We start from the raw sequence: 26,900 nt of genomic DNA, 5'->3' as shown, positions 1-26,900 counted from the left end.
ATGTCCGCTTTCCCAACCCTCAGTTGTTTCAAAGCATGCTAATTTTTCCCCGTGGCCAGATGAGTTTTCTCAGAAGACTGGAAAGAAGAGATGCATGCCATCTATAGAACAGTGACACTCATTTCTATAACTCTGGCTATGCTATGAAGTCAAGACAAGGATATCATCATCGTTTAACGTCCGCTTTCCATGCTAGCATGGGTTGGATGAATGACTGAGGGCCGGCGAACCAGATGGCTGCACAAAGCTTCAATCTTGATCTGGCAGAGTTTCTACAGCTGGATGCCCTTCCTAACGCCAACCACTCCAAGAGTGTAGTGGGTGCTTTTATGTGTCACCGGTATGGGGCAAGTCAAGCTGTACTGGCAACGACCTCGCTTGAATCTTTTACACATGCCACCGGCACGGGTGCCAGTAAGGCGATGCTGGTAACGATCACGCTTGAATGGTGTTTTTTTTTTTATATAAACAAGCATATAAGTACATAGCTGCATGCATGACAGATTTTTCACTTTCTGTCTGCAGAGTTCACAATTTAGGACCGAATTCAAAACCCCATGGTTGGGACATGGACATCTTAATTACACAGCCATTCCTGCGCCTACCTCATGCATGCACATATACATTTATATAAATGGTGTGAGATATTGAAATATATTTAGTATTTGACTTAGGATGAAAGTCAACAAAATTTGCTTTAGAAGTGTTGAGATGTATTGGAAATCATTTTATTCTCAAATGCAGGATAATGCAAATAATATAGCATGCACAGGATAAACTCTCCATATTTTGCAGAAAAATATCCAATATCTGGATAATTTATCCTGTTGATGCTATTAGCATTATCCTGCATTTGAGAATAGAGTAATTTCTATATTTAGTATTATGATAGTGTTTTCATTCATCAGCAACTGTTTTCTGTGCTGGAAAGAATTGGGTTGGTTTGACTGGACCTGATGTTTCAGGGGACTGCATCAAACCCCATTGCCTGTTTTAGCATGATTTTTATGGCTGGATGCTCTTCCTAATGCTGACCACTTTACAAAGTGCACTGGGTGATTTTTGTATGGGCACCAAATAACTTGCAAGCCTCCTTGGTTGAGGGCTTGCAAGACCCTTTGAGTCTATTCTAACCCTAATATCATTTCTATACATGAATTCATTGTTTGGTAATCTTTCTGTATTTGGGAATCTCAAAGTTGTTTAGACTGGGTGAGCAAGTAAAACACAGTTTTTTTCCTCAAATATTTTCCTGTTATCCAGACCAGACAGTTTCAAGATACCCCTTGCTGGCTGTAATTATATTTTTCCTAAATATTTCTCCTCTTTTGCAGGCCGAACAGTTTCGGGATCCCCATGTGGATCAGGAAATACTGGAAAGCATTGAATCCTTTTATTACAACTCTGAACAGTTTGACACCAGTGAATATGAACTAAAGGTAAGTGGTACTTTTGTGGTGGTACCATTTCAGTGGTACCTTGAGTGTACTTTAGTGGTAGTGTGATGGTACTTCATTTGTATTTGGGAATCTTAGTTGTACTTCTGTGTCTCGTATTACAGAAGTGGACCAAGGAAGGTATTGGTACAGCTGAGGTGGTTTGATCTCAGTATGTTTAGGATCTTACAAATGAGTTGATGCCAAATGAAGACAACTGGTGATTTGTTGTATTGTAAAACTATCCAGTCCAAAGTTATTAAGGGCAAAATAGATGTTACCATAATGGTGAGGGTCTGAAATGTTGCCGAGATGCAAAACGTCTGCATGGGAGGCAGACGTTAAATGATGGCAATGCATTCAAAAGATGAGGTTTAATTCGTCCATATATTTATAGTTTTATTTCTCACATGTCCTCTTAGATATTCGGGATTTTTGAAGTGGATCTAACTGGAAACGAGACATCTAGTGGTGATTACAGGTCAAAGTGGGTCTTGTCTTGAAGTAAGGCACCTGATTGTATTTACTGGTCAAACAGTGGACATACCACAGAATAAGATACCTGGTGGTGATTGTAGGTCAAATAAGAGGCATATCCAGGGATGACACACCTGATGGTGATCAAAAATCAATCTAATTGAACCATGGTGTAGCTATTGCTTTATTGTAAATATAAAAAGGAGATTTGTTGTCCACAAAAGTATATATTTTATTAACAACTCCTCTCAGATTTGTTTTTTTATGAATCTGTTGTTGTTGTTGTTATTGTTAGCAAGGTTTTTGTTGTTGTCCAGAAAATAGTTCCCAGAACTTTTGGTCGAATTCTTTCTTCTGTATTTGAAGCTTTGCATTTTCATTTTTTGCTTCTTTTGATTTGTTTCCAGAAATTACCTGAGACATTAGAACTAAGCCAGATTGATGCCGACAGAGCAAGATTAAGGGGTCAACTGGATGTGGTAAGTTAAAACTGATTTTGATGTGTGTGTGTGTTTAGGGAATTGCTGTCCCCTCTGCATTTCCTTATATCAACTTATAAAATAAGAGAGAGAGAATGTCTCTGACATTGCATCTTATCATCAATTTGGGGCCAGTGTGTCCCCTAACTGCTGGGGAATGTGTCTTAACATTCACTTTGAGTACTAAAAATAGTTCAGTCTAGTTTCTGTTATGACTGGAGTGTTAAAGAAGGGCAGTTCCTTGTATTGACTCTCAGCACAGTGGTCATGGCAGGAGGGTCTGTTATTGAGATTGTTCACTGTGTCATCTAGTACCCACATGTGTTATGACAAGAGGAGATGTAATTAAGACAGTTCATTATATTGTCTAACAGCACAGGTGTTATAAGAGAAAATATATTTAATATGGTTGCCTACCTGTCCAGGTGTGCGATGGAAGGAGAAACAGTGATAAAGAAAATTCTCTGTATTGTCTACTAAAAGAAGTGTCAAAGAAGGAGGTCAAGGTGCGAATGAAGGAATACCTGTAATTAGGATAGGTAACTGTTGTCTGCCAATACAGGTGTTGATGTTAGGAAGACATATCATTAAGCTCGTTATATTTTCTATGTACCTCAGGTGTCAAGGAAGGTTTATGAATTGGTACTGCAGAACCACCCTGCCTATGTCACAGAACTACAACGTGTCATGGAATTACAGAAAACCTTGCAATCAGCAGGTGGGATATGTACCACAGGACGAAGGTAAGCTGTTTTTTTTTTCATTTCTCTCATTCTCTTTCTCACCCTCTGTCTTTCTGCTATCTCTTCTTCCTCTCATTTTCTTCTCCCTTCCCAGCCATTGTTGTTTACCTCTCTCACATGTACACTGTTGGTGTTTCTGCTGCAGTTTGCTATGGCTATATCGGTGATCTGGGTTCAATTCCTAGCAATGTGAATGCTGCATGTTGAGATATAAAGAGAGAGAGAGAGAGAGATTAATGTGCAGAGGTGCTAACCCAAGGTTTAGGAGTTCACCTCTGACTGACTGCCATTGTGTTCACACCCAGGGAACCCTCTTTCTACCTGTGTAGAAGTCACACAACCTTATAGATACCATATTGATCCAGTACTCCTCTGGGTCATCAGTTCTAATGTGGACATAACTGCCAGCATCAGTCTGTTTAGCCCTAGGTCTGTTCTGATCCACCAAACTTGTGATCAAAACAATCCAGTCATGACCATCCTTTATAGATAACATATATAAAGGACTGCATTATTTAATGCATTGACTTTGCTTTTTAAGACAATATTGTGAAATATGAAGTGTGGGTATTGTTGTGGGGGGTTGAGAATTTAGGTTTACAACTCGTGGTTTTGGAGTTCAGCCCTACTGCAAGGCACCCTGGGAAAGTGTGTTCTACTACAGCCCCAGTTCAATGAAAGCCTTTTGAATAGCTATGGTTGATGGAAACTGAAAGAAGCCTATCATATATGCATGCATGTGTCTTGTCTTGACAGCATGTGGTACTTTGAAATGAGCATTACGACCCTACAAATCAAACCCTTTATTTTCAATGTTCCATGGAAACCTGTCCAGGAATCAGAAAATATTAATTTGCTTGGAAATGGGTGAAGGTTGGCAACAGGAAGGGCATCCAGTCACAGAAAATCTGCCTCAACAAATTTCTGTCTGACCCTTACAAGTGTGAAAAGTGGACATTAAATGATGTTGAGGAATCATTCACTGTGTCCTTCCACTAAAGACAGGTGAAATGACCGTACAGGGACACCCACCTGCAGCCGGTTTGTGTAGGTGGTGGTAGTAGTGTTTGCCTTCTATTGCTTCTGTTGTTATGTTTGATCATATTTAATCAGTGTGTCTCTAAACCAATTATCGTTAACAGCCAACTACTGAAAGCCAGAGAGAGTTTCACTGCAACAAGTCTTGGCTTATTGGCAAATTACCGTAAACGAAGCCAACTAATGTCGTTACTTAAGTCTCTACACACAATCAAAACATTGGTAAGTCATTTCACATATTTTCTTTCATTTTATTTTATTATTTCAATTTTCTGTATAAACATGTCTGGCCGTAGGGCAATATTACCTTATATGGAAACTGGTGAGGGCTGGTGAGAGGAAGGGTGTTTGACCACAGGTAATGTGACTCACTGAATTCTGCCTGACCCATGGATACACACACAAGCATGGCTGTCTGGTAAGTTTGCTTCCTAACCCCATGGTTCCAGGTTCAGTCCCACTACATCACACTTTGGGCAAGTGTCTTCTACCGTACCCTCACACCAACCAAAACCTTGTAAGTGGATTTGATTGATGGAAACTGAAAGAAACCCATCATGTGTGTGTGTATATATATATATAGGCGTGGGTGTGTGGTAAGAAGCTTGCTTCCCAACTACATGGTTCTGAATTCATTCCCACTGCATGGCACCTACTATAGCCTTGGGCCAACCAAAGCCTTGTCAGTGGATTTGGTAGATGGAAGCTGAAAGAAGCCCGTCATAAATATATATATGTATGTATGTATATATATGTGTGTGTGTGTTTATATATATATATGTGTGTCTGTGTGTGTGTTTGTCCCCCCACCACCATTGCTTGACAACCAATGTTGTCCCTTAACTTAGTAGTTTGGCAAAAGAGACCAATAGAACAAGTACTAGGCTTACAAAGAACAAGTCCTGGGGTCAATAAGTTTGACTAAAGCTGGTGCTCCAGCATGGCTGCAGTCAAAATGACTAAAATAAATAAAGGAAAAAGAAAAAAAATGTTTGCGTTTGTGCTTGTCCTCCATCACGATTTGACAGCTGGTGTTGGTGTGTTCACATCCCCCGTAACTTAGTGGTTCGGCAAAAGAGACCCCAATAGAATAAGTAGCAGGCTTAAAAAACGAAAGTAAGTCCTGGTGTCAGTTTATCCAGTAAGGGCCGCAGTCCAATGACTGAAGCCAGCAAAAGATAAAAGACGAAGTAGTTGTGCAGCTTTAAATCTGTTTAACTTTTGGTTCTGTTTATTGGTAGAATTGATCTGTGAAAAAGGATAAAGGAAAGAATTTATTGCAATTTCTAAATAGATTTATTCCTGAGATTGTTAGTTTTCAGCATGTCCACAATTCTTGCATATTACAAACCCTGATGTTCTGGAAATTTATTCTGCTGTTTCTGTTTAACCTGGAATCCTTTTACTTACTCAAACCTGCAGCTCACCCAAACAACAAAATTTAGTTGATTAAACAGTAAACCTTTTTTTTTTCCATAAAATAAAATTGTAATAATTCATCATCATCATTTAACGTCTGTTTTCCATGCTAGCATGGGTTGGACGGTTCGACCGGGGTCTGGTAAGCCATGGAGGCTGCACCAGGCTCTAGTCTGATTTGGCAATGTTTCTACAGCTGGATGCCCTTCCTAACGCCAACCACTCCGTGAGTGTAGTGGGTGTTTTTTTTACATGCCACCGGCACAAAGGCCAGAACAGGCTGGCAAACGGCCATGATCGGTTGGTGCTTTTAAGTGTCACCGACACAGATGCCAATCAGACGGCGCTGGCATGTTCGGACGGTGCTTTTTTACGCGTCACCGGCACGGGTGTCTTAACTACAATTTCCATTTGAATTTTTATTTTGATGTTGATGTAATTAACCCAATAGGTCTCCCCAAGAACTGGTCTCCTCAAAAAATTAAAACTAGTTAATATTAATCTTCTGGGAAGACAAAAATCAAATATGACTTTGCTAGTGTTAAAAACACTTTGCCACATTTGTTTTTAATTTTACTAGTTCACCTTTAATTGGGTGGGTGGTGATGGCATTTGAACCATCCTAAACTAGTTTAACATGCTGGATTACTAACCCGTTGGTTATTACAATCGTTGCACTATCTGAATGGTTTGTGGTGGTTGCTGTTGTTGTTTTAAACCCTTGTTCAGCCCAGATTGAGTAAACCAGCCATCAGTGTCCCTTATTTTTTTCCAGCGATAGAGTAACCAAGATTACAGTGTGACCTCTTAGTTTCTTTTGGAAGTGATTTGAGTAATTGTGTAGAAGTTCCTTCGTTAGCTTGTGTCATTAATAATAGAAAAGGTATCAATTGAGTGGCAACCAACAGGGGTCCCCTCACACACATTAGTGGCAGGGAGCATGGGTATAAGAAACCAACCGACAAAACCCTTAAACTAGAAAATTCCAACACACCAGTCAGTTCTTTTAGGAAAGGTCCCACTCTGAAGCCTCAGAACAGATTTCTCTTTGTGGTGGGGCCATATTCTGAAATCTCAAAACCTTGCTTTTTACAGCTGAAGCATAAAAACACCATTTCATGGTTGGGATCTAGCTTTGAAATATGAAAGAACTCACCTTTCTTCTTCATCTGTTGGGTGGCATTCTGAAATATAAAGATTAACCTCTTTCCACAATTGATCTTCTGGTTTGAAATATGAAAAATATGAAAGCTAATATCTTTTTTCTTTCTTTTTTCACTCATGTTTGTATTTTCTTTGGTTTTGTTTTAATGTGTTTTTTTATTATGTGTTACAGTCATAACATTTTATGTATGTAATAAAATAAAAATAAAGATTTCAAAAAAAAAAAATTACATCTCTCTTGCTCTACCCCTGGTAAACCTCTGGTCCCTACTCCCTTTGTATTTAAACAGGTTCTAATTAAGACACCCTATTTCTTTCTCTTTCACAGCAAAGAACTGACTTAAGGTTGCGTGAAATGTTAGAGGTAAGTCACTTTCCGTTGCCTGACTGATCTACAGCTTGTGGGACTGCCCAACTAGCCTACTATGGGGTGGATGGGTAGGACTAGTCCATTTACTAATTAAGGGATATGAAAGAAGGTCAGTATCTAGGAGAGTGTGATTGTTGACTGTGGTCATTGTAAAGATAGTCCGCTGACCTGGGTAGAAGGGGTGGGGTGAGCTTATTATTTGAAATAGGGATAACGGGATAAGACCAATTACACATGAAAGAAGCCCATCATGTCTGTGTTTGTATCTGTCTGTTGATTAATTGTGTGTGTGAATGTGTGAGTTTGTATTTCCTTCACTTTGACTCGTTTCTAAACAATGGCTTACTGAGCTTGTTACTTGCTTCCGGTTCTCTGCTTAACCATATCAGTCTGTCAGTTGTTCAATAGACTGGGAGATTCTTACCACTCTTGGAAACGAGTGTTGGTGAGAGGAAGGTCATCCAACTGTAGAAAACACAGATGCTAAAACGACGATGATGATGATGTTGATGATGAGGAGGATGTGTCATTCTTGTGTGTGTGTGGTTTGTACTCAGCCTCAGAAAATAAACTATTTGGCTTTGTTGATGTTTATGTGTTTAGGACGAATTGCATTTTATTGTGCTGTGAGCCCTAGAAAAGTTCTCTGTGGCTAGACTAAAGGCTCCTTTCTACTCCTCATCAATTCCTATTTGATATTACTGCTCTCTAAGATGGATAACCTGCAATGAGGCATGCATAGCTCATATCTTTTTTGCCTGTCTTGGCTAAAAGAGCAGCATTGATTTTAAAGTTACAAAAAGGATTGGGTGGACACGATAAAGGTGTTTTGCTTAAATACACACTCACCCTACAAAAGAAAAGATGGTTTTGTTGAATGTGTGAAAATCTGTTGTATAAATTTACATCATTGTCATCATCGTTGTTTAACGTCCGCTTTCTATGCTGGCATGGGTTGGACGGTTTGACTGAGGACTGGCGAGCCAGAAGGCTACACCAGGCTCCAATCTGATCTGGCAAAGTTTCTACACCAACCACTCCAAGAGTGTAGTGGGTACTTCTATGTGGCTCCAGCATGAGGGCCAGTCAGGTGGTTCTGGCAACGACCATGCTCAAAAAATGTTTTTTATGTGTTACCTGCATGGGAGCCAGTCAGGCAGCATTGGCAACAACCATGCTTGAATGCTGGTTTTCACGCACCACCGACACATGTGCAGGTAAGGCCATGCTAGCAGCCATCACACACGGATGGTCTTTTTTTTACGTGCCACTGGCATGGGAGCCAATCTGCACGCCTGGCAATGATCACGCTCGGATGTGCTTTTAACGTTCCACTATCATGAGTGCCAACCAGGCGGTACTCTCATCGGCCATAATCATTAAACACTGGAAACTTGGGAATACTGCATATATTATTATTATTATCATCAGTAGTAGTAGTAGTAATTCACTGATAAATAAATGGTAAGAGCAAATTTTACACACACACTCACACATATTGGGCCATCTCTTAATATATCTGTCTCCTCATCTCATCATTTCTCTCTCTCTCCACAGGAAGAAGACTATAGCGGTGCCATCCAGTTATGTCTAGAGTGCCAAAATGCTGCCAGTACCTTCAGACATTACCATTGTATCAGTGAACTGAACTTCAAACTCCAAGACACTTTGGAACTCATCGAAGAACAACTAGACGTAGCATTGTCAAAGACCTGCAACAGTTTTGATGTTGCTCACTACAGCAAGGTCCAGACGGCCTACAGACTTCTGGGTAAGACACAGGTAAGGACTGAACCCTGGATATAACTAACGATGTGGTGGTGGTGGTGGCAGCATTACTAGTTATAGTGTGGAGTGTGATGGTGCCAATTCTATACTAATGGTAGCAGTGGTAGTAGTGATGGTAGTATGGTTGTAGCAATAGTAGTATTGGTGGCAGTGGTGATGAGAATATTATTGATGGTGGTGGTGGTGATAATGCTAGAACCTGACTGTGATGGTGTAGAGTGTGATGATGCCAATATTAGTTTGAGTGTGGTGATCATCATTATTGTCAATTAATGTCCGCTTTCCATGCTGGCATGGGTTGGATGATTTGATTTAGGACTGGCAAACCAGATGGCTACACCAGGCTCCAATCTGATATGGCAGAGTTTCTACGGCTGGATGCCCTTCCTAATGCCAACCACTCCGAGAGTGTAGTGGGTGCTTTTACGTGCCACCGGCACGATGGCCAGTCAGGCGGTACTGGCAACGACCATGCTCAAATGGTGTTTTTTATGTGCCACCTGCACAGGAGCTAGTCCAGCAGCACTGGCAACGACCTGACTTGACTATTTTCACATGCCACTGACACATGTGCCTGTAAGGCGACACTGGTAACGATCACGCTTGAATGGTGCTTTTTATGTGCCACAGGCACGGAAACCAGTCAGTTGCTCTGGCAACGATCATGCTCGGATAAAAGTACTAAATGGTACTAATTATTTGTGGTGGTGGTGGAGGTGGCATTGGGAATAATGTTGGCAAAAGTGCTGAAGGTTGTAGTGATGGTAATGGTAGTATTGATGATATTGGTGGTGGTTATAAAAGCAGTATTGGCTGTGGTGGTGGTAGTGATGTTAGTGTTGATGATAGTAGTGGTTCTAGCAGCAGTAGTGCTAACTGAGGATGGTATTAGTAATGGTAAATGTTATGATGTAGTGTTTCCTACACTTAGAATGTGTGGCCACTGTTGTATCCTCCACTAGTAGCCACGATATTCTCTTGGTATCGGATACAGTGTATCTCTTCTATACCGGAATGGTAATACACCGTTTCGTCTATTGTGTTATTGCATATAACTCTGCAAGACACCGACTTTGAACCAGAAAATATACACCTGTTTAGGTTTGTATACTGACATTCCAACCTAGGCAGGCAGGTATTTTCACATTTTTGTTTTCTTCGTACCTTTGTAAATGGTTATTTTACCTGAAATATCAAAACGTATCAATTTGTAAGAAAACACTTCGTTATCTTCATTGTTATTGATATTTAATCTTCCAGATGCAAGGCTACAACCTTCTTCAAGGACACCCTTTTTGTTGTTTTCTATATATTTCACAATTCTTCAAGCAAACTGCAGCACTCTTCTCTGTAATATCGTGGTGCCATGATATAAGGCACTGACCTGTATTTCGTGGGTGGATTGCATAGTTTTAGTGACGAGAACCACCATTACCATCATGTTCGCTACCCTCATCATCATCATTTGCTACACCATTGACACCAATACCATCATCATCTACTCTAATCATCATCATCACCATTATTTTCATCATCGTCATTTCCATCTTCATCAGCATCCTCATCGTCGTCATCATTACCATGTTGGTGTTAATGATGATGATAGCTATCCTCGAACCTCCAATCCCGTCTCTCCGTGCTATCATGTGATGCAGTTTACCTGTCAGGTGACCCTCTCTTCTGTGATTATTCCCACAGGTTGCCATGGACCAGTTACACATGCACTACACCAGTGCAATCCACAACACAGCGTTCACAATCGTTCTGGGTTACGTGGAGCTCTACTCTGGCACCACCTCAACCAACTTTCAGAAAAAGCAATATTCAGATTTATGCAAAGTAAGTCACATGTTTTACTTTCTTGGATTTATTTATCATTTGTTTGTTGAAATTCATTTGATTTTTACTTCCATTTACCTATGCTAACATGGGTTAGATGAATGTATTATTGAAGTGCTGTGAGATACCCTTCCTATGGCTAACCCTTAACTGTCTTTCTAACAAGGTCCATACCTTATTCTTAAGTCTTCGAAGATGCAAAGTGAGCAGACGGCCCATGGACAGGTGGGTGCGACATCAATGTCACTGTCTATGGCTGAGTGATTTTTGGAGGAATGCAGCCACACACACACACACACACACACACACACACACACACACACACACACTCTCTCTCACACACACACACACACACACACACACACACACACACACACACACACACACACACACACATTCTCCCTCTCTCTCACAGGCACACACACAGACATATATACACACACCCGTGCACATTTCCATCTACAAAATTCACTCGGAAGGCATTAGTCAGCCCAGGGCTGTAATAGAAGACATTTGCCCGAGGTGCCATGCAGTGGGACTGAACTTGAAACCCTGTGGTTGGGAAGCAAACTTCATACCCATACAAGCTGTAATTATTATTGTCTGTTTTTCAAAGTCTTTCAACATACAAAAAAGAAGAAAAAAAACAAACAAAATCTATAATAATAATAATAACTGAGAATGTCATCTACTTTGTTGTTTGTTTGTTTGTTTTCCCTTAATTAAACGTATGGAGTGGTTGTATTTTCATTCCAGTGGGACGAGATACCAATTACAGCTGGTCATGATCTGGTTAGTTCAACACAATAGCTTTTGTTATCACTCCATATCATTATTGTTATTATTATTGGCATTAGTCTACCTTTATTTCTTTAATTCTTTGTTTATTTGGTTTTTTAATTATTTCTTTGAGTTTTTTTAATTTAATACTTATGGTGTTGTCTTGGTTTGGAAGGTTGAATTAGAATTTTAGAATTTTCATTGTTAAAATAGAATAAAGCAGAATTCTACCTGCTACTATCAAACACTTGAAATAACCCCTCACCTTAAACCTTTTTGATGCTGACCTGCCCTCAGGCTGCCCCTGGTTCTAAGATTAAAATGATCTAATTTCAAAACCTTCCATCAAAATTTCGTGTTCTTTACGTTACAAACATCAGTTTAACAATAATCTGTATGTTTTACTAAATTCTTTATTGTTTCAAAAACTAATTCAAATAACAACAGCATATCTCAGCAGAAATATGGTAACAAAAGGGTTAATGCCTGCCTGCCTCCTTTATCATCATCATCATCATCATCGTTTAATGTCCACTTCTCATGCTAGCATGGGTTGGACGGTTTCGCTGGGGACTGGCAAACCAGGAGGCTGTGCCAGGCTCCAATCTGATCTGGTAAGATTTCTACAGCTGGATGCCCTTCCTAATGCCAACCACTACCAGAGTGTAGTGGGTGCTTTTTTACATGTCACTGGCACGAGAGCTAGTCAGGTGGCGGACTGGCATTGACCATGCTTGAATAGTGCTTATTATGTGCCACCGGCATGGGAGCCAGTCAGGCAGCACTGGCAACGACCATACTCGAATGGCGCTTTTTACGTGCCCATCATCATCATCATACTTTCACTTCTCTGTGTTGAGACAATTTATTTTGGCAAATTCTCTATAAAGACTGTGACTCTGCAGTTTCATTGGAATGCCAACCAAAAGAGTGCTTAGCAGCATCTCTCCCGTTCCTCCAGCATTCTGAGTTCAAATCTTGCCTTGATCTGTTTTTGCCTTTCATCCTTTTAGGATCAATTAAATAAAGTCCCAATCATGTACTGGAGTCGATGTAATTAACCTTTGTCCTCCCTTCAAATTTACTAGCCTTGGGCTGAAATTAGAAAGTGTTATTATTATGGTAGGAAGCTGGCAGAATCGTTAGCATGTCAGGCAAAAATGCTTAGTGGCAGTTCTTCTGGTACTTTGCATTCTGTGTTCAAATCCTACCAATGTCAACTTTACCTTTGATCCTTTCAGAGTCAATAAAATACGTGGGGGTCAATCTAATTGACTTACCCCTCCCCCAAATTGCTGGCCTTGTGCCAAAATTTGAAACCATTATTATTATTATTATTAATAATAATTATAATAATGATAAATAAATCATGAATTTTCAATTGAAACGGTAAATTTCTAATTCAACTTTCCTCTAAAACTGTCTGCACATGTTCCATGTTTCTTTGTGTATGTATGTAAGTATCGATTCGTGTGTGTGTGTATACATATATATAAATTAGATTATATATATGTTATGTAATATATATATATTTCATATAATGTATATTTCCATACACACACATGTGTGAGTGTGTGTGTGTATTTCTGCATGTTACTCTCTTTCTCACTTTCTCTTTCTCTGTCTTGCTAAAGAGTTCAGTCTTCAGTTACCCACCCACACTTTGGTAAAAGGTTCCCCTGCATTATGCCTGGTGGTATTTCTTTATCCTTACTGTAAAAGTTTCTGGGTGCTTCTTCATGGTATTCTTTCTTTTTTGTATCTCTTCCTAGCCCCACTACATTTCCTATATATATATATACATAGACACACATACACAAAAGGTAAAATTTAAAAGTGTAGTAAAGTTAGAGATGAAGCAGGCTATTCAAAATGTTGGCAATTCCTGTGCAAAACTTTAGATTGTCTTCCTCAGTCACAAGTGGACAGCCATTATCTATCTACCTATATAAAAGAGGAATAAAACTTGCACACTTTGGCTTTGGTAAGGATTCAATAGCACTAGAGGTACTAGGATCGAGCTGAAAATTTACACACCTATAGAAGGCGTGATGTAGTTACGGCCAGAGTCAGTTTCAAGTCTCTTTCTCGATAACAAAGGCCCGAAACAATGCATTTTCTGCGAGTGAATGGATGTCATACGCTATTGCCTTGAGTTGTGTTCATGCAACATGTTGGATTCTACGTGTGACTGTGCGCATATTTGCGTGGATGCAACGGAAAAATGGGGCGAAAACGCGTTCAATTTTTTAGTTTTTCAAAAAACAAAATATGAACATATATAATGAAAAATTTCCTGAATCGATTGGAGCAAGTTTGAATTCTATAGCTTGAAAAATGCAAATTCTAACAGTTTTTAAGGAGTTCTCAGTTGAAAATGGAGTCAAAAAATAGCTCAAAATGAGAGAATTATTTTGCAGACCGAATCGTCTCAAAAATCGAACAGGAAGTGCTCTTAATCTGTATATATAAAGCTGAAGTTGTCTATGTGTGGCAGGTTTGGTAGCCTTCAACCAACACTATTTATTCCAAGACCCTGTGGTGCAAGTTGACCAAAATTAAGAGTATGATAGAAGGCTTGCTCTTCATTCTGTAGAAGATAAAATTCAAATCGGACCATGTTAACACCAAAAATTATTTACATCAAAAAGGTGCTTTTTGTCTATGGTAATCTCTATATTTTACGATTTTTTGACAGCTGTGTCACCATTTTTCGGTGTATTTCAACCAGAAAAATGTTCACTTAGAGAGAATAACAAGCTACATAATGCAAAATTTTTTACTTTTCAAAAATTCCAATTCTAAAGGGTTGAAACAAACCCGAGCAATGCCAGGCGATACTTCTAGTATATATATAAAAGTATTAATTTAAGACTGTCGGAGCTAATAATTGTCGGTTACAATGAAAAAATAAAAACCCTGTTAATAAGATTTGTAAAATGAGACAAGTTCATTAAAGAAGCTATAGCTGTGTAACGTTAGAACTCACCTCTCCTTATATATTTACCTAATTTTATGAATTTTTCTTCACATTTATTGTATATTATGTCGTGCATGTAGTATTTTATAGAATTGTACATCTTGTCTACCCAGCCTCATCAAATAATTAGTGTATTTATATTTTAGATCTTTATATATTATTTGCCTGTTTTTTTCTGTTGTTCTTCTCATGTCTTTATTGCTTTGCCATGTTGTCTCTATAATTATTCTTAGCTCTATTCTCTTTTCATAGCTACAATCGTTGTGACACCATACGTAGTCTTAGAAACTCATTTTGCTCACATTAACAATACATTGATGTTAGTAATCGTTGTTTTAGTGTCGTTATTTTTGAAAATAAATGTTTCCTTTTTGCTATAAGTCTTACCACTTTTTTTCTGATTCTCTTCTTTGGATTTTGTCTGTCGAATTTTCACTGCCTCGTTCCCATTATTTATGAAATTGTTGGTGTACTATCAGAAAATAACAAATAATAATTTTAAAAAATTATTTTCTTCAAGGCGGTGCTCCAGCATGGCCGTAGTCAAATGACTGAAAGAAGTAAAAGAATTCCTAATTGACATTTCGTAACCCAATTATCTCCCTTAGCTTCTGACACGATATCATCCGCTTTCTCCTCCATATATGGTGGTCAGGTGAAGTACACAAGTGTAACATATGCAGATATACCAATTCCTCTCTCTCTCTCTCCACACACACACACACACACCCCTACACATTGTTTAGTTCTGAAAATGAATGATAACTACAAGAAAAGCTAGTTTGTCTTTTCTTTGTAGTTTGGGTTTAAGACCCCAGAGACAGGAGACAGGTATATATATATATATTATATAGTTAGCTATATAGATATAGAGACAGGTATATATATATATATATACATACACACACACACACAATATTAGTGATGGTTTCATTTTGAAGGAATTTCCACAATTTCCAAGCAATCTGCTTAAAAATGTTGGTAGCCATTTTGGAGAAGAATATTTATCACCAAAAAAGGTGTTGAATACTCACATTGTTTAGTACTATCTATCGTGAACACACACACACACACACACACACCCCTACACATTGTTTAGTTCTGAAAATGAATGATAACTACAAGAAAAGCTAGTTTGTCTTTTCTTTGTAGTTTGGGTTTAAGACCCCAGAGACAGGAGACAGGTATATATATATATATTATATAGTTAGCTATATAGATATAGAGACAGGTATATATATATATATATATATACATACATACACACACACACAATATTAGTGATGGTTTCATTTTGAAGGATTTTCCACAATTTCCAAGCAATCTGCTTAAAAATGTTGGTAGCCATTTTGGAGAAGAATATTTATCACCAAAAAAGGTGTTGAATACTCACATTGTTTAGTACTATCTATCGTGAACACACACACACACACACACACACAGATGTACATAGAGAGAAAGTGAAAGCTTATACACCAGTCTTTTATAGTCTTTGTTAGTTTTTTTAATGAATCGGTTTTTGTTTGTTGTATTTTTTAAAAATTTGCATATCACACCTTGTTGTTGTCATCCAATCCAGCAGACCTATAAAGTATTATTTCTGTAACTATAACATTTTTATTTTTCCAGACAAAATATATCTAGCACTACATTATAACCAATTTATCCAGTTTTTAAGATGGAGCATGTAATTTACAGGGAGATTCAGCTGCTATTTCTAACAGATCGTGTGACCTTGTTTGCACACATTCTTTAGCTCGTTGGCATATGAATTGTTGGGACAAGTGTTTTCTGATCAGCTGCCAACTTGTTAATATTATTAAGCATTGGTGTGGGATGTAGGAATGAACATGTCAAGCAGCTTAGATTAAGGATTATCTGTGGATCAATTCTGGTGAGACACAAAAATGTTAATTGGGTGTTGATATGAGGGGAGATAACTCGATTAGTTATGAAGGACTCGACGGTATTTCGTTTCCAATGCACTGGTTTTCGTTCCTCTCCTATATCAATAGAAGCACACACACACACATTCGTGGTCGTCATCATCATCATCATCATCATTGTTTAACGTCGGTTTTCCATGCTAGCGTGGGTTGGACGGTTCGGTCGGGGTCTGGGAAGCCAGGAGGCTGCACCAGGCACCAGTCTGATCTTCCTAACACCAACCACTCTGTGAGTGTAGTGGGTGCTTTTTATGTGCCACCGGCACAGGGACCAGAGGAGACTGGCAAACGGCCACAATCGGTTGGTGCTTTTACATGTCACCGACACGGACGCCAGTTAGGTGGCGCTGGCATCTGCCACGTTCGGATGGTGCTTTTCTTTTAACGTGTCACCGGCACAGGTGTCTTAACTACTATTTCCATTCAAAGTACCTGTCATAAACTAGGCTCATTTCTCTCTTTCCCATGGATAGAAAGAAGGTGTGGACAGACCTGAAGAGGAGGGATGATCTCTGCCAGGTTAAAATATCCAAGACAAGCTGTGTGTGTGTGTGGAGAGAGGACATCCCTCTCACTATTTTGTCCAACTTACCAACAAATCTAGCAACTCTCTAACTTAATATTATTATTATTAATGATAATAATAATACTCCTTTCTCCTATAGGCACAAACTCCTAAATTTTGGGTGAGGGGACTAGTCAATTACGTGGACCCGAGTACCTGTCTAGTGCTTATATCACTGATCCTGAAAAGATGAAAGACAAAATCGACCTTGACCGATTTTGAACTCAGAATGTTAAAGCAGAAGGAATGCTGCTCAGCATTTTGTCCAGTGCAGGAGCAATTCTGCCAGCTGACCACATTAACAACAACAACGGTTTCAAATTTTGGCCCAAACCCAGCAATTTCAGGGGAGAGGGTAATAATGGTCGCATCGACCCCCAGTGTGCAACTGGTACTTATGAACGGATGAAAGGTAAAATAAGTCCACTTTGGCAGAGTTTGATCACAGAATGTAAAGCTAGTCGAAAAGCTGCAGAGCCCTTGGCCTGGCATGCTAATGATTCTGCCAGCCATAATAATAATAATAATAATAATAATAATAATCATCATCATCATCACTTAGCTTCATTGTTCCATGACTCTTCCTTTATAATACAGTCTTGAAAGATTTTATTTAATGTTTGTTTTATTAACTAATTTAATTAACCATTTTATTTTTTGTTCTCTGCACCAGTTTATGCAGTTAGCTGCTGCATGGCCATGTTCATACACATATTTGGGCTGTTTTAGACATATTGTGCATGTTTCTAGTTCTTGCTAGTACTTACCTCTATGTGTATATATGAGGATATATGTGAGGATGTGTGTGTAAACTATGTCCAGTGTTGCAACAACAGAACTTTACTGCATCCAGTGTGTAATCATTCTGGATTTGTCCAACAGAGTCCTACTACATCCGAAACAAAGACACAGTCGTACAGCTGAATATCCGTACGTTCAGGGATACAATAGTGGCAACAACAACAACAATTAGACTAATGACAGATATATATACCATATATATCTGTGTGTTCATTCTAGGCTGACCTCTCGTTAAATCGAACATGTATAGATCCAATAAAACAACAGTAAGAGATCCTACACCAATAAACCATGCTGGATTAACTGGCAATGCTAAATCCAGTGTACTTTTGTGCGTGCGTGTGTGGATGTTTGAGGATGTGTATGGGTGTGAAGATGTCTTTCTGTGTTTGCCAGCCTCAAGAACAGTTGTCTGAAATATGGTTAGAATGGTTTTATGTTGCCAAGTTCCCATTTGATTAGAGATCTTTTGAAGGTAGGTCCACTTATTATTGGGTTCTCATAAAATCTGCTGCAAACCTGGGGCGAAGGTATCCAAGGATCAGGGGCCTGATCCAAATGCTTAACGTAACGAACTTCACTAAATGTACCCAAGGAACAGGTGATGGTGGTGAAGCTGGGTGATTGATTAAGCCTACCTGTAAAGGTGCTCAAGGACCAGGTGGTAGATTAAGTTGACCCTTCATATTGCATGTAGTGATGGTGTTGTATGGATTTATTGTTGTTGTTGTGCATGTGATGTTGTTATGCAATGGATGTCGATCCAGGGATTTGTTTTTGCTGTCTAAAGTTATCTCCCTTGCCTACTTACCATGTCATGGGGATCACTTTCTGTAAGTTTGCATAACTTGGGTGTCTGACATCTTAGTTGCTCTTGTTTAGTACCAGGTTCACATCTGTTCAAAGTGACATTCCAGTCGTGGCCATCCTGTTCTGTATTCAAGCATAATGTTTCTAGGACTACATTACTTTATGTATCCTTCTGTTAAGATGGATGAGTACGATTCATGACAGATTTGACTGCTATTTCTAGCAGGTGGAGCATGTAAAGGTTTCCCTCATTGGTTCATTGGTAGAAAGGTTCACCTGCTGGATGTGAGAAGTTGTTGCGTGGAAGGGACCAAGGCCAGAAGAAAGAAAGAAAGGAAGAAAGAACTGGTCAGATCCGGTTTTGGGATGTTGCAGGTTTCTCACAGATAATACAATACAGGGCTCAGAGGAATGGCATTGGAGAGCAGACAGAGCCAGGTCACGGATGGCGGAATGAAGGAAGTGGGGTTGAAAAGGGGGTGGAGATGACAAGGACGATTGTGGGGGTGACACTGCGATGCAGGGTAACATAGCTATGACGTGGTTGTTAGAAGGGTGTGTGAAGCACTCAATAGGGTGTGTGTGGAAGTCAGTAGAGAGTGTAGTAGCAGTTATAAGTGTGAGAGTCAATAAAAGGGTGGATTGGCAGAGAGTGAGGGTGGAGTATGAATGGAAATCTGGCCAAGGTTTCCCTTCAAAGTTTCAAATCACAGGCCGAGCCCAGTTGAAGCTACCCTAGCAATGAATGTTGACCTTCCATTGAGGCAACCACACAACAACATATGGCTCCCTCTCCTTCTGTGCCACTCCACTGCCCATCATCTACAGTCTTGTGCTCCGGTCCCTTTAATCTCGTTAGATTCTAATCAATACGTTCGTTTGACCAAACTGCTTTCATTACTGTGCAGTCTCTTTATGTTTGTGTCTCATCTTCTGCCTCTTCCTCTTCTGCCCAGCACATCACCGTGGAGAGTTTTACTCCGTGCCTCACTGACCTCTGCAAAGCATTATGGGAAGTGATGAAGTGCCACTACAAGACAATGTTGTGGCACAAACAACACAATGCCGACACACCAGACACCGGTAAGTGCCGCCCCCCATTGGTGTTTTGTATAACCCCCTCTCCCCAGCCCCTCCACCCTTTTGTTTGACTTACAGACATTTGTTGTACTCTCCCCCTCTTTTTTATTTTTGTGGTTTAGCCCAAGGTAAGTCCTGATCCAGCAAACCTATGATCCACACTATGCCAACTGTGACCATCCTTTGTTATATTCACGTATATTGTTTGTCTAGAACTACATTATTCTCTGTGACCTTCTGTTTTTAAGAAACTGATCATTTGCTTGCTATTTCCAGCTATATAGCAGCTCATTCTATGATGCTATCGTTTAACCCCAGGTCAACTTTGATCCAGTAGACCTATGATCAAAGACATTTTACTTTTGTATCATTTCATCAAATTATCCTATATGTCCTTCATTTTTTAAAACCATAGGATGTGAATTGAGGGTGATTTGACTGCTATGTGTAGCAAGTCAACTGATCACATAGTGGCTCCTTCTTTGGTTTAGATTCCCCTGTTTTTTTGTAAGGGGGTGGAAAGGGGGTTTCACAATGATGCTAATTGCGATAGTCTTGCTATTACCCTCACCTCCCCACGATATTCTCCCTTCCTGCCCATTGGTCGTAATTGGTTGAAATCTGTTGAGTCTTTATTGCTGAATCTCTTCCTGTCCCCTTAACACCCTAACCCCTTCCTCAAACCCTCACTTCAGTTACCATTCGATATTTCAATAAATAATGTAACCCCCCCACTACCATATATCTACTTCTCTAACTACCCATGTCCAGTACCACATGTCTACTTAGTTGGCAGTCTGTCTGTATGTCTACCCATCAATCCACTCAACCATCTATCACGCACACACACACTCTCTCTCTCTCTCTCTCCATCCCTACATGTGTGCATCTCCCTCCCTACCTAACTCTGACCACCCCTTTCTTTATTGTATGTCTATTCCTCTCAGAGCCACCGTCCAACAACGAGGAACTATCATTCAACCAACGTTATGTTCAGCAGAAGCTCCAGCATGGCATGTTGCGTATCTGGCAGGATGTTCAACAGAAGGTGAAGACCTTCATCCTGGGAACTGATTTGTCTTTCTTTAAATTCGAGGAATTCATTCTGGTATTGGATCTCGTTAACAGGTAAGTAATTGCATGGAATTTGTGTTTAGTGTCTTCTGTGTGCAGAGTAAAAGTCACCTGACTTATGTTTAGTGTCACTCTGTGACAGGTGTGCAAGTGTAGGTCAGGTGACAAGTGTGTCTCACCTCTTACCTGACAGGTATGTAGTGTCTGCCTTGTTGCCATTGTATAAAACTTCAATATTTTAATTATTTCAGATTAATAGAAATTGGTGAAGAGTTTTGTGGCAGCAAGTCTGAGAGTCTGCAAGATGTCCTTCGACAACAAAGTCTTAATTATTTCCGCAACCATCACAGGTTCGTTAATATTGTCTTACTCTGCGTCAGGTTGAAATCACCAGCTTCTCGTTGTTTCCTGTGTTCTTGTTATTGTCACTGTTGTTGTTGTGTAGCCCTGAGTCCACCATCCTGATCCAACAGACTCATGTATGGCCTAATGTTAGTTTAATGCCTAGGTTTGATCCCCAGGTTTGAAATCTGATCGGCTCAGAAAGATGGGTCATGCTATCCAGGTGGAAAGAGGAGCCTGAGGATGTGAAAGAATTGGTGAAGGGGGATCTCCAGAAGCTGAACCTCACAAACTAGATGACAAATAGCCTCGAGTATTCTTTTCTGCTCTAGGCACAAGGCCTGAGATTCTGGGGGATGGGGTCAGTTGATTAGATTGATCCCAGTACACAACTGGTACTTAATTTATCGATCCCGAAAGGACGAAAAGTAAAGACAGTGGCCAAATTTGTTGCTGGAAGGCCGGTGGATAATCTCATGGTCAGCTGCTAGACATTGAAACTTTCGTGTATTAATGTTTGTCTAAACATTGTGTTGGTTTCATCATCATCATCATTGTCTTGATGATAATTCTTGTTTTGTAGATCCAGAATGGATGAGCTACGGATGTTCCTGGAGAACGAAGGCTGGGAGTTATGTCCGGTGCGATCCAACTTCAACCTACTTCAGCTTTTGGTAAGAATCTCGTTATTGTTCTTTCTCAGAAATTATGAGCAGTTCCATCTTTGATGATTGAGCTAATTACTGTATTTTTGTTTTACTAATTAATCAATAGATAAGAATATTTAATAATTGCTGTTTGCATCCTGATTATAGAATTAAGGACACCATACCCTCGTGTGCTGTAAGAGATAATTAAAAGGCTTAAGGGGTGGGCATCTGGGTTGGTCTCCAGCCATAAGACATCCCCACCAAAATAAAAGGAATCATGAAGATTCGAGTGAGGTCGTTGCCAGTACCGCCTGACTGGCCCCGTGCTGGTGGCACGTAAAAAGCGCCCACTACTTTCTCGGAGTGGTTGGCATTAGGAAGGGCATCCAGCTGTAGAAACTCTGCCAAATCAAGATTGGAGCCTGGTGCAGCCATCTGGTTGCCAGCCCTCAGTCAAAATCGTCCAACCCATGCTAGCATGGAAAACGGACGTTAAACGATGATGATGATGAAGAATACAATTAAAAGCTAAAAAAAAATGTTATAGGACTCTTGAACCTTAATCTTCTCTCTTTTGTTTTCAGTGTAAATAAATGGTTTTAAAGCATTTATTATTTGTTTTGTTAGGGTTTTTAATGAAATAGATAATGGAGTTTGAGGAAGTGTTAGCAGTAGTCCTCTATCTGCAATGAAGCAGGTTGAAAAGTTTGTAAACATTGGATATGTTGATGTTGAGAGAGAAATGTCAGTCAATTGTGATTCTTCAATAAAAGCTCTTCATTGGAGAGAGAGAGAGAGAGGGAAAGAAAGAAGGAGAAAGAGTGTGTTTAATGTATTCACTGACCAACTTCCTCGTCTCCTCAACACTCACTGCTTAATTACACTTATGTCAGTCAGTTATCAAGGTTTCACTGATCCCTACTCAAGTTCTTCATTAATCTCAACTCAAGCCTTCACTCAAATCTTTGCTAATCCTTACTCATTATCTTAATTAATTCCATCTTAAATCTCCGCTAACTTTAACTTCAGTGAAACCAGCATGACATATATAAGTTCTTTTTATCCTGTATGCACCCACATCACAACCCACCCTGTACCTGCATTCCCTACCCTTTTAAACCGAGGCATTTCAATAAGCAGCAGCAAGTTCTTTCTCTATAGAGACCCTTCTTGATCTCACCTACTCCTGTTGGTTTCAGGGACTCCTTGTGGATTCGGTTCCATCTGTTGACCACAAATACTCTCCTTGTTAGCTTACATTTCTTCCATGTTAACCCACGTCTTTTTAACCTCATGTAGTAAATAATCTCTGTCTATAATTTAAAAACCTTGTAAATTCATTCTCTTTTTGAAACCCGATTTAAGATTTAAAATTTTATTCCCTGTCTTAGAATTTCAGTAAATTGTACCATTTTCTCCAATTTACATGTCTTGGACTTTCAGGAAATTATGCTATAGGCTTCATTTGTTTTGGTTCTTACAGGAATTCCGATTTATGCAGAACTGGAATTTAAACACTTCCAGCAATTCCTCGATGTGTAGCGGCAATCAGTTTGACACGAAGGAAGAAGTAGGTGGTTACTTCAGCAATTTAGAAGAAAAACGAAACCCATTTGATCTTCAGCTTGAAGAGGATGAACAAGAAGATGTCTTTGCTCGAACACTGGTCAGTGAGAGTTCCTGCTTACACTCACCACCACCATCATCATCATCATTACCACTTACACCATCACCAATACCACCACCACCACCACCGTCGTCATCATTACCACTTACACCACACCATCACCATCAACACTACACCATCACTCCTATAACCCACTCTCCCACATGGTCGTCTGAGTCTACCATTCCTTGATGTTCTTCCCATCATTTTCTTTTTATTATTTGCTGAGTCTGAGGGTAGGAGCAGTGCCATGACCCTAGCAGCTCCTTCAAGACCAAGGGAGGTGGATGCTGTTGAGGTACTGTTTAAACTTACTGGTCGACATATGCAGGAAAGACATGAGCAGAAAGAACATTCCAGTGGGATGATCTACTGGGGAGGAAAGGACTGGACAGGGATTAGTGACAGGGGTGGCAGTGCCTGTGTGGAAGAGGTCTAAGACCAGTCAGCTTTATTGTTTGAAGGAACAGGGGTCATTATAGAAGCAATAGAAAAGATAGAGGAGACAGCTCACTTGTGGGTGGGAGGCTGGGGTGGGTCGTCTGTTAGTGATTGAATATCAATCGGGTGAGTGCTCTGCTACCCTTATGTTGTTGTGGAACCTCAAGTAGGATCTTTAGAAGAAGACTTTCAGCATAGATGGTGCATTTCAAAAGTTATGTAGGGTCTCCATTTCTCAACATTGGTCCTACATCAGCATGTTTTATTTTTGCAAGTGTTAGGGAGACTGTTTCAGGAAGACTGGCCATTGTATGGGATTCTCCCTGCTCTCCACACCATCAATGTTTATCCATGGGGAAGGTCACTGATTTGGGTTGACACAATGAGAACCAGTGTTATTGCAGACATTACTGCCAGAACACAAAGAACCAGGAGAGACACCACAAGGTATCTTGCTGGTCCCTGTCAATTTACTGCTTGCAGTTGGTGCCTTCTTTTTCATTTATCCTGAAGGGAAGAATAGCTAAGTTTACCTTGGCAGAATTTGAACTCTGTGTACAGAAAGTCAGAAAAAAAAAAATACAAGATATTCTACCCAATGCCCTCATGACTGTTAATTCATGCTTAGGAATACTCAGCCATTTACATGTAAATCTAGCAATTTGGGGATTCTGTTGATTAAACAACTAAATACATTTTGTCAAAACCAATAATAGATCACTTGCCAATCACTTATTTAACATCCACTTTTCCGTGCTTGTTTCATCTCTCTCTCTCTCTCCCCTACCATATTCCACTCACCTGTCTGTCCGTGTGTCTCTATCTTTTCAGGACCGAGATGATCTCGACGGCAGCATTGGCAGTGACAGTGACTCTGATGTTGCGGATGAACTGAAGCAGGAATTTGTCGATGAACACACTGGCGACATGCAGTCACACAAGTGAGTGGAACTGTCGCGGTATGGGTGGGGGTGTTGCTGTTGTGAGGGTTGCGTTGGCGGTAGTTTTTGTATGACTGTGGTGGTGGTGGTGGTAGTTGTGAGATTGTTTCAGTAGTCTGGTGGTGGAAGAGGTACAAGTTGTTGTACTGTGTTGTATAGGTAATAGTTGTATTTGTGGTGGCTGGGATGTCATTTGTATTGGCAGTAGTTGTGGTGGTGAGTTTAAATAATTTTAGTCGTTCCTTAGTCGTTACAGGGTGTCTGTAAAGTTACCATACAGTAAGGCTGAAAACAACTCTAGGATACGGTTGCTGAGGCATCTGTAAGACATCCAAAGAAATCAATTTGCTGTGGTGGTTCAGAAATTGGTATCAAACGAACATCACTGTGTAAATACCAAACTGAAAAAGAAACCTCACATTCTGTGCCTAATTCACAGACTTCTGGAGGTTAGCCCTGATCACAGGTCTCAATTTTGCAAACAGTTTGTAAGTCAAGGAAGCCAAGAAATATTGAAGAACTTTGCTAATTCATTATTGATGCATTTGCTAACCTTGATCCAGACTTGCTTACAGATGTTTGTCATAGTCTGCTTTTGTGCTGTCGGGAATGCACTGAAGCTAATGGCTTACAATTTGAACATTTCTCATAACTGTAAAAAACAGAATTGATTTGCCTGTTTTATTACATATATTTTGTGAAAATCTTTTTTGTCTAACCATGCTATTTTTTTTTATTACAAATAATATGGTTAGACAAAATATATAGGGTGTCCATAAAGTGTATGTATGTATATTGTCACATGACCTCACATCACATTTCTCAGTGTTGTGTGATTAGGGGGCAAGCATCACTGCCCCTTACTGACACCTCACACTGTTACAGCTTAAATAGTGCATTAGTTTAAGGGAACAAAATAGATTAGTTAAATCAGACCCCTTAGTAACTGACCCCTAATATTTCTTCCTATCAAGATGGTACACCGTGACCCTAAGCTGTGTTTAAAGGGGACAATAGAGAATTATTAAATCCACATTTGTACAGAAAGAGCCCCTAACACCTTCACCCCTACCTTTAATCAAAATGGTGCAACGATTTGGTTCTTAGCTGTATTTAAGGGGCCAACATAGCATTGTTAACTCAGCAAATGTGTAAACAGAGCCCTTAGCCCCCCCCCCTCTTGCTCACAAGATGTTACACTAGTGTGACCATTAGATCGAAAATGTCCGTATTTAACCCAACTAACAAGCTGTCCTTGTGTTTCTCCTTCGCCAGTCATCGACCTCGTGCACGGAGCAGAAGTGGATTGAAATCTGTAGCCATTGTTACCAACACTTCTCTGAATATACTCCGAGTTATAGGTAAGTCCTCTTCATACCAGTGACTCTTTTTATTATTTGTGTGTTTCACCTATGTAAGTAATTGCTCAGTTATATAAGTCATTCAGTAATGTGTATACTAAGTTAATAAGTATATTGAATGGCCAATAGCATGTGTAATATTTCAGTAGTTAGTCAAACCTGTGGGCTGTGTTACAAATATATGTACCAAGTTTATAATAGTTATTACAAGGTTACAGTCACTCTGTACACTAAGTTACTAATACATGTTCAAATTATCATCACCATTTAAGGTCTGTTTCCCACACAAGTTCCAGGAACACATTGAGCTCCAATGTCGGCTTTGACATGGTTTCCTTCGATGCCCTTCCTAATGCAAACCACATTGTAATGTATACTGAGTACTTTTTGTGTGCTTCTGAAACTGGTGAGGTCATCAAGTGGCTTGCAGGACAGGACAAGGGCTCCCTTGATTAAGTGGTGGTGGAGAGGGTATTTAAGAAGGGCCATATGGCTTTATAATAGCAGTTAAGAGGCTAATAAATATATATATATATATATTTCTTTATCGCCCACGGAGCTAAACATAGAGGGGACAAACAAAGGGATTAAGTCGATAACATCAACCCCAGTGTGTAACTGGTACTTATTTAATCGACCCTGAAAGGATGAAAGGTAGTCGACCTCGGTGGAATTTGAACTCAGAACATAGCGGCAGATGAAATACCGCT

At 39.7% G+C, this 26,900-nt stretch overlaps 1 protein-coding gene across 2 annotated transcripts in view; it reads left to right on the top strand.

Moving 5' to 3' along the window:
- The window catches only part of LOC115220443 (syndetin), a 64,562-nt gene that overhangs the window by 26,299 nt on the left and 11,363 nt on the right, over positions 1 to 26,900 (top strand). The window contains exons 4-18 of one of the 2 annotated variants that reach the window (XM_029790572.2): positions 1,335 to 1,439; positions 2,321 to 2,392; positions 3,011 to 3,135; positions 4,278 to 4,395; positions 7,085 to 7,120; positions 8,684 to 8,908; positions 10,613 to 10,753; positions 11,510 to 11,545; positions 19,592 to 19,718; positions 20,663 to 20,843; positions 21,041 to 21,139; positions 21,715 to 21,805; positions 23,265 to 23,447; positions 24,720 to 24,829; positions 26,105 to 26,190. In XM_029790572.2, coding sequence (XP_029646432.1) covers positions 1,335 to 1,439; positions 2,321 to 2,392; positions 3,011 to 3,135; positions 4,278 to 4,395; positions 7,085 to 7,120; positions 8,684 to 8,908; positions 10,613 to 10,753; positions 11,510 to 11,545; positions 19,592 to 19,718; positions 20,663 to 20,843; positions 21,041 to 21,139; positions 21,715 to 21,805; positions 23,265 to 23,447; positions 24,720 to 24,829; positions 26,105 to 26,190 — 1,735 coding nt within the window. The remainder of the gene's footprint in view (positions 1 to 1,334; positions 1,440 to 2,320; positions 2,393 to 3,010; positions 3,136 to 4,277; positions 4,396 to 7,084; positions 7,121 to 8,683; positions 8,909 to 10,612; positions 10,754 to 11,509; positions 11,546 to 19,591; positions 19,719 to 20,662; positions 20,844 to 21,040; positions 21,140 to 21,714; positions 21,806 to 23,264; positions 23,448 to 24,719; positions 24,830 to 26,104; positions 26,191 to 26,900) is intronic. The other variant, XM_029790573.2, reaches the window with a different exon arrangement.

Source organism: Octopus sinensis, linkage group LG16 (assembly GCF_006345805.1).
Source record: "Octopus sinensis linkage group LG16, ASM634580v1, whole genome shotgun sequence".
In the NCBI taxonomy this organism is placed as follows: Eukaryota; Metazoa; Mollusca; class Cephalopoda; order Octopoda; family Octopodidae; genus Octopus; species Octopus sinensis.
The sequence above is the reverse complement of the archived record's forward strand: the minus strand, read 5'-3'. Positions and strand labels throughout refer to the sequence as shown.